Source organism: Chlorocebus sabaeus, chromosome 12 (assembly GCF_047675955.1).
Source record: "Chlorocebus sabaeus isolate Y175 chromosome 12, mChlSab1.0.hap1, whole genome shotgun sequence".
Lineage (NCBI taxonomy): Eukaryota > Metazoa > Chordata > Mammalia > Primates > Cercopithecidae > Chlorocebus > Chlorocebus sabaeus.
Genome location: NC_132915.1, coordinates 80686616 through 80702232, shown reverse-complemented (window position 1 = coordinate 80702232; position 15617 = coordinate 80686616). Strand labels below are relative to the sequence as shown.

General features: G+C 39.7%; 1 protein-coding gene across 2 annotated transcripts in view; it reads right to left on the bottom strand.

Annotated features, from left to right (window-relative positions):
- The window catches only part of MUSK (muscle associated receptor tyrosine kinase), a 135946-nt gene that overhangs the window by 36616 nt on the left and 83713 nt on the right, over positions 1-15617 (bottom strand). For both annotated transcript variants that reach the window (XM_073021836.1, XM_073021835.1), the window contains 2 exons: positions 15455-15614; positions 1771-1777 (listed from right to left, as the gene is read on the bottom strand). In XM_073021836.1, coding sequence (XP_072877937.1) covers positions 1771-1777; positions 15455-15614 — 167 coding nt within the window. The remainder of the gene's footprint in view (positions 1-1770; positions 1778-15454; positions 15615-15617) is intronic.

Here is a 15617-nt window from a genome sequence, read left to right as displayed (position 1 = left end):
CTTCTTTTATAACAGACAACCCTATGTGGTCAAAGGAAGTAGGTAAAGAATTCTCACTGCACCTCTTACTCCTATTTCTCTCTACTTTGAAACGTATGAATCACATTCAATAGAACATTTTAAAATGTTATCTTCAAGTTTCTCTGAGGGAGATGTCTACTCCCTTTGAACACATAATACTTTGTCTCAAGGGCATTCCAGATGACCGGCCATGGCATGTTTGCGTTATGACAACCCCATGATTCTGGTGGAAACTCCACACCTTACTTCGCTCCCTCCCTAGCACAGGCACTCTTGACAGCTGTACCTCTCCTCTGGCTCAGATAAATCTTCCCTTTTTTAGCAACTGCCTTATCCCTCCTTGAACATTCCCAACAAAGGTAATGACAGATTCTATGCTACTTCCAACCTTCAAAGCAAACAGGAACGGTTTCTATTCTTTCCTGCCTAGTGTCTTTGCATATAATTTATTCTCCAAGGCAGGGGTCAGCAAGTACAACCCACAGGACAAATTTGGCCTACTGCCTGTTTTTTTTAGAAGAAGGGTTATTAAATGGCACTTTTATTAATTTTAGTTTAGATAAACTTTGCTAAGGCAGTAGCTCCAAAATTGTTAATACAAATTATTAAAGCAATATTTAGATTAAAAAATGGACTAAGAATTTTTTCTTTTTTTTTTTGAACTAAGAATTTTTGATACCACATTAACACATTGGAATGCAGTCAGTTATGACAAATCACTACCCCATATACTTACAACTAGTTCAATTTTTCATATAATGGGTATCATGATTTTCAGTGCTTTTTTTTGATGCAATATATACATCCAAATGGTATTTCTTAAGACTTTTTTAACAGCAAAACTTTCTTTAAAAAGTGTTTTTAGTTAAAAACTGTAATTTTTTTTGTTGCTGTGTACCACATGATGTTGTAAAACATGTATACATTGTGGGATGGCTAAATTGAGCTAATTAACAAATGTATTACCTCACATACTTACCATTTTCTTATGATGAGAACACTTAAAATCCATTCTCAGTGACTGTCAAGAATACAATACATTGTTATTAATGATAGTCACTGTATTGTACTCTAAATCGCTTGAACTTATTTTTGCTGTCTAACCAAAATTTTGTATCCTGCTGCCTGTTTTTAAACATAGCCTATGTGCTAAGAATGCTGTCTTTAAATTAATCACATTCCATAGAGTTTTATGAAAGTCAGTTTTAAAAGTACTGCAAATTAAACACTGTAAGTTGCAAAAGGTTATATTGCAAGGGATACCTTCTTATATATAGGATAGAGCTATGAGGGAGAGTTTGGAGTTCTGGGTTCCATTTCTAACTTTATCATTTACTAGCTGTGTAAGCCACTTGAACTCTCCAGTTCAAAGAAACTTTCTTAGGTTTTTTTTTTCTGTAAAATAGAGATAACAATAATACCTATTTCATGGGGATGTCTTGAAGATAAATTTAAATAATGCATGTGAAGCTCAGCACAGTGCCTGATCCATAGTAAGTGTTCAGTAGAGGTTACCTGTCTTTCACTTCATCATACTTACTAAAAGGATTAGAAATTAGAAAGTTTCTAAAATGTTACAGTGCTCAGCAAATAGTAAACACTCAATAAATGGCATGTCAAATAACAAAAACAAAACACATTCCACTGCACTCCAGCCTAGGCAACACAACAAGACCCTCTCACAAACAAAAACCAATGAAATCCCTACAAAACAAAACATTGGAAACATTGGTACAATAAGTTTCTTACCTCCATTCTATTAACAGGAAAGGAAGTTCCCACAGGAAGTCAAATTAAAGGGGAAAAGAAAGAACATTAGTACATTTTCATCTTATGCTTTGAAAGAGATTGTTTTGATACTGCTGATCTCTCAGTTTCTGAAAAGTTCTCTGCTTCTGCTAGGAGGCCAGCTGCTGCATTAATGGGCAGACTTGGAGGAAATTAAGAAAATATTGAGTATCTTTAGGAAACGTGTTCTTTTCAAACTGAGTCAATCATGGGTAACATCCACCAAGGGAATATCTAAGCTCAGAATTTCCCTCCATTAGCTACCCAGGGACTTTATATTAAGAAAACAAGATGTGGAGGTTAACAGAGAAGATGCATAAAGTAGACTTAGAGGGGAAAAAAAGAAAAGAAAAGAAAAAGAAGAAAGAGAAGGAGAAAAGAAAAGAAGATGTAGAGGAGAGAGGGTAGAAGAGAAAGTAGAAAGTAGGCAATGGTTGTTCTCATAGACCTGGCTGCCTCAGGGGTGGGGTGTGTGACCTGGGTAGCTGCACGGCATCTGCACTCAGAAGGGCCTCGGGCTTAATTTAATGTTCTGCTGTCACTACCTTGAAATCCTTACTGTTTTTTGAACACCTAGCCCTGCAAATTATGTAGCTGCCTATGCTCACGGATGTAAAAACTCAGGTCTCTGAGGAGACCATGCCTGTCCTCTGGTGGTGATTCCCAGGACAAATGGCCCCATCTTAGACTCTCCCAAGGCATGAGAATCCTGGCAAGGGTGTGATATAACCAGCATTTCTGAATTATTCCATTTTCTTTCTTGTAAATTAAAAACTTCACACTCTTTACCAAGTGCTTTATGGTTACTTCATCCTGTCATCTCAACCTTCATTATGAAAGTAAACAGTAAAACATATGCTTTGTCTAAAATCAATTTGCCATATTAAAATTTCTCCTAATGTTGAGGTCTAACTTCTTTTTGAAGGTTTTAGATCCATTTGGGTGTCATTTTTGGGGGGATTTTTAAGGGCTCTAACATGAATTTCTCTGAGAGATCAATCTTCTTAAAATACAATGAGCTTGTATTTCTGATCATTCTCTTTTAGATTTGTGAGGGTTGGTGACTACAAGGTTTTTACAACTTTCAGTGTATGACTTTTTTGAATCTCTACGGGCTTTTTATTCAATGATCCTGAAGAATATTGTAACTTTGATTTTAGGTTCGGGGGTACATATTCAGGTTTGTTATGTAGGTAAACTTGTGACTTGGCAGTTTGGTGTATAGATTATTTCATCACCCGAGTACTAAGCATAGTGCCCGAAAGTTGTTCTATTTTTTTTTCTAATCCTCTCCTTTCTCCAACCCTGTACCCTCAAGTAGGTGCCAGTGTCTGTTGTTCCCCTCTTTCTGTCCATGTGTTCTCCCATTTATAAGTGGGAACATGCAGTATTTAGTTTTCTGTTCCTGCATTAGTTTGCTAAGGATAGTGGCCTCCAGTTCCATACAAGTTCCTACAAAGGACATGATCTTATTATTTTTTATGACCACATAGTATTCCATAATATTCCATGGTGTATACGTGCCACATTTTCTTTGTCCAATCTGTCATTGATAGGCATTTAGGTTGATTCCACATCTTTGCTATTATGAATGTTGCTGCAATGAACATTTGCACACATGTGTCTTTATGGTAGACTGATTTATATTCCTTTGGATATATACTCAGTAGTGGGAGTGCTGGGTTGAATGGTGGTTCTGTTTTTAGTTTAGTTATCTTAGGACTTACCACCCTGCTTTCCACAGTGGTTGAACTAATTTTCACCACCACCAGCAGTGTATAAGAGTTCCCTTTTCTCAGCAACCTCACCAATATCTGTTATTTTTTTATTTTTTATTTCTTTTGAGGTGGAATCTCACTGTGTTGCCCAGGAGAGAATGCAGTGCAGTGGCGTGATCTTGGCTCACTGCAGCCTCCGCCTCCCAGGTTTGAGTAATTTTCCTGCCTCAGCCTCCCATGTAGCTGAGATTACAGGCACGTGCTACCACACCTGGCTAACTTTTGGATTTCTAGTAGAGACGAGGTTTTGCCATGTTGTCCATGCTGGTCTTGAACAGCATCTGTTATTTTTTGACTTTTTAATAATAGCTGGAGTGACATGGTATCTCATTGTGGTTTTGATTTGCATTTCTCTAATGATTAGTGATATTGAGCATTTTTTCATATGCTTGTTGACTGCATGTATATCTTCTTTTCAAAAGTGTGTTTATGCCCTTTGCTCACTTTTAAATGAGGTTGTTTTTGTGCTTGTATGTGTAAGTTTCTTGTAGATTCTGAATACTAGAACTTTGTCAGGTGTATAAGGTTTGTAAATATTTCTCCCATTCTGTAAGTTGCCTGTTTAGTCTGTTGATAGTTTCTTTTGCTATGCAGAAGCTCTTAAGTTTAATTAAGTTCCATTTGTCAGATTTTGCTTTTGCTGCAGTTGCTTTTGGCATTTTTGTCATGAAATCTTTGCCAGTTACCATTTTAGGTTTTACATTTAGGTCTATAATCCATCTTGAGTTGATTTTTGTATATGGTGTAGGGAAGGGATCCAGTTTCAATCTTCTACATATGGCTAGCCAGCTATCACAGCACCATTTATTAAATAGGGATTCTTTCCCCATTGCTTGTTTTTGCCAGCTTTGCCTAAGTCTAGATGGTTGTAAGTGTGTGGTTTTATTTCTGGGCTCTCTATTCTCTTCCAGTGGTCTATGTGTCTGTTTTTGTACCAGTACCATGCTGTTTTGGTTACTGTAGCCCTGTAGTATAGTTTGAAGTCAGATACCGTGATACCTCCAGCTTTGTTCTTTTTGCTTAGGGTTGCCTTGACTGTTTGGGCCCTTCTTTGATTCTATATGAATTTTAGAATAGTTTTTTTTTCTAGTTCTGTGAAGAATGTAATTGGTTGTTTGATAGCAATAGCACTGAATCTATAAATTTCTTTGGGCACACTGAGCAGCATTTTGTAATTCTTATTGCAGAGATCTTTCACCTCCCGGGTTAGCTGTATTCCTAGGTATTTATTCTTTTGTAGCAATTGTGAAAGGGATTGTTTTTCTGATTTGGCTTGGTGATTGTTGGTATATAGGAATTTACTGATTTTTGTACATTAATTTTGTACCCTGAAGCTTTGCTGATGTTGCTTAACAGTTCAAGGAGCTTTTGGGCAGAGACTATGGGATTTCTAGATATAGAATCATGTTATCTGCAAACAGGGATACCTTGACTTCCCCTCTTCCTATTTGGATGCCTTTTCTTTCTTTCTCTTGTCTGATTGCAGTGGCCAGGGCTTCTAATACTATGTTGAATAGGAGGGTGAAACTCCTTCTTTACAAAAAATACAAAAATTAGCTGAGCATGATGGCACACACCTGTAGTCCCAGCTACTTGGGAGGCTATGGCAGGAGGATCATTTGAGCTCAGGCAGAGGTTGCAATGAGCCGAGATCACACACCACTTCACTCCAACTTGGGAGGCAGAGAGAGACTCTGTCTCAAAACAAAACAAAATCTTTATCAATTAGATATCCTGATAAATAACATGGAATGGTGATCAAAAGAGGGACCCACTTTTCTTTATTCTTTTAAAATACAAGTACCTCACTAAACAGAAATGAGCTCTGAGAGTATGCTAATTTGGTTAATGCATACATATGTGTGTGTGTGTGTATGTATATATACATACACACACACACACGTAGAGTTCATAGACTCTTATAATAAAGGAAAGTAGCAAGGAGGCAATAATAATCAAAAGGTTCATTTTTTAATGGAATAAATTTTATTTCACTAAACATTTTTAGCAGAAATTCAAAATTGTAAAGAAATAGACTTTTTTGACAAATTGGCTGAAGAATAATGCAAGTGTTCAAAATGAGTGAAACAGAAAAAGACAGTTACAACAATATGTAACAATCTCATGATTCCCTATATGTGATAAAGTACTAGCAGTACAAAAATAAGTCATAAATACTCAGCCATATTATTTGGTAAATGTTTCTTTTTTCTTTTCTTTCTTTTTTTTTTTTTTTTTTTTTTTTGAGACAGAGTCTCGCTCTGTTGCCCACGCTGGAGCACAGTGGCACAATCTTGGCTCACTGCAACCTTTGCCTCTGGGGTTCAAGAAATTATTCTGCTTCAGCCTCCTGAGTAGCTGGGACTACAGGCACCTGCCACCTGCCTGGCTAATTTTTGTATTTTTAGTAGAGATGGGGTATCACCATGTTGGCCAGGCTAGTCTCAAACTCCAGACCTCAAATTATCCACCCGCCTCGGCCTCCCAAAGCGCTGGTATACAGGCATGAGCCACTGCATCTGGCCAATATTTCATTTTTAATTCTAAATTTTCAACATTAGATGCAGTAGTCATCAGGCTAACTGAAATTGAATTAAATGAGTTAAGGCAAACTGGTTTTAGAAGTTGATTCTGGGTGAATTAGTCTATTATAAATATACTGAATTCATCCCATCAAAACACCAGTATTTTTATTTCAACTACTCACAGCATAGACCCCCTTGTATTTATTGTTTTTTCCACCGGTAGTTGACATGCCCTCAAAAAGCAAGACAAATGATTGTAGGAAATATATAAACACACACACACACAGACACACACACACAACTTGATATTTTTCCTTGGAATTTCCTAAAAGGCAAAATCACCCCAACCTTTGTTGCAATTTGAAGGCCCTATCACCAAATACCTTTGGTTCTCATCCTTCAAATAAAGATGAAGGGCATCTCAGCAAATACAAGGAGAAAGGGATGAATTATTTCCCTAGATCTTCTCATTCTTGAGTGATGTAAATGATAACAACACATCTCATGGAGTGATTTTTCAACTTCCTAAGAATTAAGAAACTAGAACTCAGAGACAAGGAAAGGGTTTGTTTTGTCTTTTTTTTTTTTTTTTAAATAATATTACTGTCTAAAAAGAATTGCAACAATCTGAGGGCAGAGAGAGAGGATCCAGGAGTAGAGCTCCCCACCATTGGGACGGCAGGGACATGGGACATTCCTGTGTGTTTAGTGGATGCTATGAAGGTAGCTAAGTTACCAAGAAGACTGGACACCAGACGAAGAACCCCAGTCATAAGCAATTGCAGGTTACCTCAATAGGGATTGAGATCAAGGACTGGGGATTATGAGAGGTTGAACCAGTAAAGAATCTCCAACATCAGGGCACTATGCAATACACAGTCCTCTGAAGGACCCTCCAAAGAACCCAAATGTCCTAGGAGACAGTCAGTATTCAGGTGCCTGCAATAGAGAGACATTAATAACCCATCAAGGCATTAACAGTCTGGATGCTGCACCTGCTGGGTTTCAATACCGGTTCTGCCATTTACTAGCTATGTCAGCCTGGGCACCTTTCTGAACATTAGTTTGCTCATCTGTGAAGTGGGGCTAATAAAAGTATCCATTTCATTGAGATGTGGGTATTAAATAAATTCATGTATATATAAAACACTTGGCACTGAGAATGTACCTTGCAATTGTTAGCATTATTATTATTAGTCAGAGAAGAAATAACAATTAACAGAGAAAGAACTAAAACATATTCCATTTAGGAAAACACATTTGCCCCCTTCCTTGTAAATCCTCTTCTCCTTAAATATGCCAGAGATGAAGAGGAACAGGAGGAAAGGGAAGAAGGGAAGGGTGCATAACAGTAGCAGACTCATTTTGTCTACTCTCCACGTTCCTGAATGAAAGAATGGCTGGCCGTGGAGACAGTGAATCAGATGAGGTTTAAATTACGTAAGAGGAGCGTTTTAAACTAGATCAGGCTGGGTTTTTAATCTCTAAACATTACCTGGAAATTATGGAATCCGCCTGAAAGTTTGTAAAGGATTTGCTCTCAGGAGGGGCAAGGAGAGTCTAAAAAGCATAATTCCTCAGTCCCCAGTGGTTGGAGAAGACAACATTTTCTCTGTGTACCTGTCAAGTTTAAATTGTTCAATACGCTGGTTACACATATAGCCTCAGATCTTCGTTACCTCTCTGGTTCCCGTTTGTGAGTGATTCAAAGTTGTTCTGCAGTGTACAATGGGCTTTACAAACAAACTTTTGACTCAGAATAGGGTTTTAGCCAATACTAGCCCTAAAATTTTATCCCTCCCCTAAATGGGTCACTTTGCTTGGGGACCAAAGGCCACATCCTTCTAGCAGTGAGAAAAGCTGAATTTCTTTGTGAAAATTCTTTATACATAAGAACTAACAGACTCTGGAGTGACTATGAAGGAATTATCAAGATGTGTCTAAGATTTGCAGGACTCCAGCTACCAGATAAGTTGCTGGACAATAGCTAAATCTTATGAATTTTATACCTATTTCCATTCTGAAAAAATCTAGTAGGTTCTCTCTCTTTTGCCGAGCTAGGCAGGCTGGGCTGTAGGATTGATATTTTGATCATCTAAGAGATGATGCCAATGATGTCTACAAATTATAAATTGTAGAGAATTTAAATTTTAGCTAACTGGGCAAGAGGCCTGCAAGAGTCTCTTAATTAAAATGACCAAAGGCTGTGAAAGAGAATGAAGAGGACTCTATGTCACTGCTGAACTCAAGAAAGAAGTGCCTTCATGCCCCCAAATCTCAAGGCAATTCTGCCATTGTGCAAATAGAATAGTGGGAAGAAAAACATTGGAATACTTGAAAATTCCTCCAGAGAAAGTGGCATATAATTTGGAAGCACAAAGGCAGATTCTAATAACAGCTGAGCAGGAAGATCTATTGAAAAACAAGGGGGCCAAGGTTATGTAAATTAAAGAGCCCTCATTTTGTACTGTGGAAGGAGGTTCCAAGAGCATGGAGATAAGTCAATGCCAAAGAGAATCCAGCCATAGTACTTGGGAGGAGATAATGAGCTTCTATAGGAAATGTCTCCACTTATAATTTCTTTTCTTTTTGTGGTGGGGGGTGTGGCTAGGAAATGAGGAAGGGGTCCAAGAACCTTGCAACTATAAAGTGCTTTAAGCTCAGAATTCAATTTTTGAAAAATTTTCAAAATATCTAACCAATATTTGTAGTATTTAAAAATTCTTAAAATATCCACCAACATTTGTAGTATCTTCACAATTATCTAGAAGTCAGTAAAAACACTGGCTCTCTTCTGAAACATAGAACTGTTCTAATATAAGAAAGCTGCCTGATTGTAAAAGAATGCTTACCTTTTATGCCTAACTGCAGAACATCTGGGAGCAATTTAGTGTGGCTACTGGCTGTTACCATTTATCCTTTTCCCTTTTATTAAAAACAAAAACAAAACAATTTTAATTAATTTAAAACCAGACAAAGCCAGCATGGAATTCCAGGGATAGTGTCTGTTTTGTTGATAAGAGCACTCTGTACCTACGATGGTTGAAGCACTGAGTAGTAAAGCAAATTACATGCTACTGCTCTGTTACCAAGTCTCAAGAATTGTCTCCAACTTGGAAGGAAGCAGAAGTGTGGCTATCAGACATGAGAAAGAGCGTGAAACATGTTAAACGTGTCAGTACATTCAATCAGCTACACTGATTATGAAATAGAGTTCAAAGTTCTATTTTTTTTTTTTTTTTTTACTGTAGTAGTGTGAAACATCACCTCTTTTGAAATAAGAAAAATAAAACCATGTGGTTCATCTGGGGAGTTTGGGAGACTCCAGTACTACCACATCAGATTTTTCCCTCGTGCTCAGTTTTGATAATACTACCTGTATTCATGTGACTTTTAAATTTAGTGACGAAAAGTCTCAGACCCCAAGGTCAATTCAAAGAAAGGGCAACATAGAAAGCAGGGGTTGTTGGTAGAACGGGGAGTGGCTTACATTAGATGGGTGTGTGACCATAGGCTCGTCCCTGTACTCTGAGACTGGATAACCATGGACAGAACCATGGACCTCACTTTCCGATGAAGGACCTGTTGGTGCCATTGAGAATGGGAAATACAAATACGTATTTTCTTTCTCTCTCTCTCTCTCTCTCTCTCTCTCTCTCTCTCTCTCTCTCTGTCTCTCTCTCTCCCCCACTCTCTTTTGAGATGGAGTCTCACTCTATTGCTCAGGCTGGAGTGCAGTGGCGCAATTCCAGCTCACTGCAGCCTCCGATCCCCAGGTGCAAGTGATTCTCATGCCTCAGCCTCCCAAGTAGCTGGGATTACAGGCATACATCACCATACCTGGCTAATTTTTGTATTTTTTAGTAGAAATGGAGTTTCACCATGTTGCCCAGGCTGGTCTTGAACTCCTGACCTCAGGTGATCTGCCCACCTCGGACTCTCAAAGTGCTGGGGTTACAGGCATGAGTCACCACACCTGGCCTGTATTTTTCTCTTCTGAATCCCTGTGTCCATTTTAGTGGTCTCCAGCCGTTCTGGGACTATGCTCACTATAGGTATCATGGGCTACCTTGCTTTCTTCCACAGGGCCTAGGGTTCTGATGACAAAGAGAAGCATCTTGTCAATTGCCCAGCATCCTGGCAAGTTTACTTCGCAACTTGAGCCTTGTGGGTTTGTGACTGGAGGGGAAATGCAACTTCCTGGTTCATAGGGGGAGGTTCCAAAAGTTTTTCTGACTTCTCTTGATGACTAACAGCAAATGTAAATGAGTCAGAAAGAAATATATCACATTTCTAAAACAATGCATAAGGACACACGGAAAGGTTTTGGAAAAATGAAGGCTGATCTTTTCTTTTGGTTATCCTTCAAACACTAGAAATATCATCAGACATAATCCTAAGCATAAGCATAAGATCAGCTTTTTCCATTTCCAGTTTTCCTGCTGGGAAGAACAAATAAACAGATGGAGTAGAAGTTTCAAAGGGAAACACGAGGAATGTGACGGAGGGGGCTGTTGACTACTAGGGGTACTAGTCACATAGGGGAGGGTAGAGATGGCTAAATGAAAACAGCAGAGTTTGGCATTAAGGAAGCATTGCCAGAATGGCAAAGAGGCACCATGTCTGACTTGAAGCTCTGGACTTCCGGCCAGCCTCTTCAAATGCCGAGTGACAGGGGCCAAAAGCAGAGATGGAGAAATCAGATACCAAACTTGAGTTCTGGGAGATCTGGGGGAGCATAAGGCCATGCTTCTTTCAAATGACCCTGAATGAAAGAGGCTTCTAGGATCACTTTTTCATCGAAGCAGCCTCATTTTCCTAAAATATCAGTCCACAGAGCACCCCAGGGTTGGGAGATAGTTTCCTCAGTGATTCCCGAGGGGCCTTCATAGGGCTTCTAGCAGATCTAACTCACGAGAGCAGATCAAAGAGGAGGAGAAACTGGAAGATGTCTCATGGGACACCAGAAGTCTTATTCAATCACACTCATGACACACCTTTATTAGGTCTGCCTGGGGAAATTTTGGGAAAGGTCTGGGAGTGTCAGGTCCCCTAATAACCAGTGAGAATCAACCAGACAAATAAATCAGGGGTTGGCCAAAGGGTCTTATACCAGGGAATAGCACTAGATGTGTAGCAATTTTTTAATTAATAGACATGTTTCTCATTTATCATATCCACACTAGACCTTTTTAGTCTTTTCCATTTTTCAGTTGTTAACAACTCTCATTTCTTTACTTGACTGTGAACATTGTACAGCACTATGATTCTACATATAGTCAGATTTAATTGTTGCCTTTGCGGTTCAGAAGGGCAAAGTCCCAGGTCCCAGTTATAGGTTAACCCTCTCCTTATGCTGCCTGCTCTACCTCTACCCAAATTCCCTGGGTAGCTACTGTAAACATACCTCTGTCCAGAGTGGCTTCAAGCCTCACTTCCAGGGTCCCCAACTTCTCCCCACTCTAAAGCTGACCTCCATCACACTGCCATTGTCAAGGTCATGAAAAGTCATAGCTGGTTCTAGTCTACACAACCGTTATTCCTACAGAGATGACTGCTCTTCACAGGCACTCACCTCTGCTGCTGCAGCAGATTGCAAGCTGCTCTCTGCTGCCACATGCCAGTCTTTGCATCGCTCCCACCATCCCTTCCCTCATGCAAATCCCACTGTTATTTTTCCTGGGTGGCCACTGCTGATTGTCCCCATCCTCACTCTGGTCTACTGATATCTAGGATGACCTCTCCCTACACTCTAGGACATGGCCTTCTTGTACTGTCTGTCTCAGACCTTTAGGCTCTTTCTACTGCTGGAAGATGCCATTTTTTAAGGTTACAGATTTCCCTGTTGGTGTTCTATTTATGGAGTTGGATCAGTTTCTCATTTGGGCTAGGACAGGGATGAAGAGATGATGTTGCTGCATATAGCATGGTGGCAATCATGCCCTTTAATCTCAGCATCTTAAAGATTGTGTCCATGGGATGAATCTCCCCTTGTGTGGAGTAGATATACCCATTTTATTAGGTTCCCCTTAGTGGTTATAGCACTGCCTTCACAATCACCTTTGTACTCATGATGAGTCAGCTCTAAAGATTACTGAACTGAAGGCTGGGGGAGATTCCTGACCACCTGCTCTTCCCGCTTGGTATGCTGTGAAAAGAAGGAAGGTAGGGAAATTAAAAATTTGGATATTTTATAGATTTTATAGATCCCTTTTCTGAACCTGAATCCTAGAATAGAGGTGTATTGATCAATTAAGGAAAAAGCCAAAAACAGAAAGTTTTTCTAATTTCTTATTTAGGATGCCATAGGGAAAACAACCCACAGGGATCCCTTACTCCAACATGGATGGCAACATTAATGTGAAAGTGGTAGCATGACAAGGTTGGGAAGACAGCAGAACTGAGTTAGCAAGGCCAAATCTCTCCTGAATTTTGTATGCCTTGAAAGTGATCTAGAAGTTGCTTCAGGCCCTGTGAGGAATATTGAAGGAGCTGTGTTGAAATTCAGCAGGCCAGTGACAGGGCCACAGTAGGGACAGACAGGGAGACCTAGCTGCCGAGGTTGCAGAGCAGAGTGTAGACAAGGGCATGATGAAGGATTTGGCTGACATGCAGACGTCCAAAAGATGTCTCAAAGAGGCTGAGCCAGCCAGGGAGATCCCCTGGGCCCTAACCAAGCCAAGAGATAAAATCACAAGTTCCACAGCTGCAGACTTCAATAGAGACCCAGGGGATAGCAGTGGTGTAGGGGGTGTCCAGAAGACACCACTGCCTAAATACAAATCCTCTTCTCCTTTGCCATCTAGGCAAAGAGAAGGAAGGAAGAATAGGGAGAAAGAGCTCTGGCAGAGGTATCTTTGAGTGACTGAATAATGACCTGAAATGAGACTCTCCTAAAATTAGTAACATTAATATTTTTCTTCTGCCCAGTGCAAGTGCAGGGTAAATTAAAGTAGATCAGTTTATTTTCTTAGATTGAGTATTCATATGTAAATGTGATTCTCTGTGTGTGTGTGTGTGTGTGTGTGTGTGTATAAACATACATACACACATATCTATCTAAATATATATTGAGAGATTTTTATAAATATATGTTTATTTAACAGTAGGTCTTGATCAAATGTCAAATCAAACAAAGACAGCGAGACCAGAATAATTCCAGGTAATTCAAAGGCATCAACAGTTTTTAGTATTCTATTATCTCCTGGACCTTCTCTTGTTCATATGCTTTGTGTTTATATATTATTGTTTGTCCTGGGCACCTTTCAAAATCAGACACATCTGAACTCATTCTTCTAGCCCACTGCCATTTTCAAGCATTTGCAAACCTTATTTCTATCCCGATTTGTCCTGTGCATCTCTCCTCTTCCCTTTGAACCAATGCTGTTGCTGCTGTTCAGACCTTCATGACTTTTTGAGACACCTAGAAGAGCCTCCTGACCCCTTGCCACACTTCCCAACCTCCTGACACCTCAGCATCTGTTAATTTGCTAGAGGATATATCTGACTATTACACTTATTTCTTCTAAATCATTAAATGACTTCTCATCAATGAAATAATATACCTGACCTATGCAGGCTCTTCATAAACTGGCTAAAGCCCATGTTTCAACCTTTGTTTCCACTTTCCACCTCCCTGCTGTCTCTCTCATGGTCTAGCCTTGACCACTGATTTGCTGTTTTTCGAACAGTTTTGAAAGGTTTGACTTCAACCTAGTTATCTCATATCCACATCTTCTGCTCCAATGATACCTTTTTTCCAAGGATTCCCTGACACCCTCGCTCTCTTGTTCTGCTGTTGTATTTTGTGTATGCTTCTGCAATAGAATACAGTCTGTGCCATAATATATTACTAACTGACTTCCTTCTAGATTTAGAGTCCCTGGAAGGCAGGACCCATTTTTAAATTAACTTTTCTCTCTTACTCTACCCAACACAATGGGTGTCATCTAGAGTATTCGATAAATGCATGTAAAAGTGCTTTATAAACAGCAAAGTGCTATGTAAATAGTAATTCTTATTACTATTTATATCATATTATTTTGCTATTACTAATTATATGATATTATTTGTTAAATTGAGTTGAATTTACTTTTAGAAGACTTTTCATTTTCTGGGAGAAATAATTTCACACCTGTGGAAATGCTAGAATAACTGATATGATGTCTGAAGACATGGTAGGCAGAGATATCACTGGGGGAGAAAGGGAGCCTTAATTTTGAAGTCTTCCTTTTCCTTCACAGGCATGTTCCAGAGGGCCAGCCTTATCCAGTGCTCCTTATCATTTATCTGTGGCTTTTATTCACCTCATATTACAAATCACAGACATTAATGGAAAGTTCCCCATCAGGGAAGATCAAAGAGGTGGCACTGTAATAAGAAACAGGAGGCTGTGGGGAGTTGGCCCTAGGCACAAGCTCTATCCGTGCTTGCCTTACATGTCAGGCCAAGCACCTCTCTCCTGACCCTTGAGCCATAGGCACGCTATGAATCTAATATGCCTGGCATTTCCTGATACAGGGATTATTTCCATCTCTAGGAATTCTATAAATGTTCTCAGAAGCCTTTGAGACATTTACATTTTAAAAATAAACCTTTAGAATTCAACACAAATATCCTAGAAATCCGCGTGTCAGCCTTTTTCTTGAAAACACCTGTAAGTCCTGCTGTGGCTTGCTGAAGCAGGAAAGGGAAAGACCACAAGGATCATGCTCATAGGTAAAAATGCCCGCAAGAAATAGCCATGCAGAAATTGGCATGACCATGTTGAAAGTCTGCCAACTTTTTCCATGAGAGCTTTGGAAAGTTTGATCAACCAAGAGAGAGAACAAAGAGTGGGGAAAAGGAAAGGAAATTAAGGAAAGAAAAGGAAAAGAGGGAGGGAGGGAAGGGAAGAGGGAGGAAGGAAGGGAGGGAGGGAGGAAAGGAAGGGAGAGGACGAAGGGAAAGAAGGGAAGAAAGGGAGGGAGGGAGGGAGGAAGGAAGGAAGGCAGGGAGAGAGGGAGGGAAGGGGTGAAGGAGGAAGGCAGGAAGGAAAGAGAAATTGAGAAAAGGAAAAAAGGTAAGAAAAACAGAAAGAAAGGAAGGAAGGAAAAAGTGAGTTCCTGGAAGCTGTTACCTATCACTTGGGCAGGTATTGAGGATTTAGTTTTTCAGGCAGCAAATCTGCCAAAATCCATATCTAGGTTACCTCTGGAGTATCCCCATGGAGGAGGAAATAGCCCAAATGCAACTGAAATAAGAGATAAAAGAAAAGGGAGATTTTCTCCAATGATGGATATTGTAGAATAGTATCAACTCTCCCCTCTCCTGGAATAATGCAAATGTGAAGGGGCATCCTACCTGCTATGCTGATAGTGGCTGCAGCCTTGGCAGTACTGAACTTCTCCCCATGCTTATTGGTAGCTATGCATGTGTAGAGTCCTGGCTTGGTGATAAACAGCTGCAGTCTTGAGTCAATCACTCGGTCTTTCACACTCTCTTGAATGGACCCAGAAGAAACCTG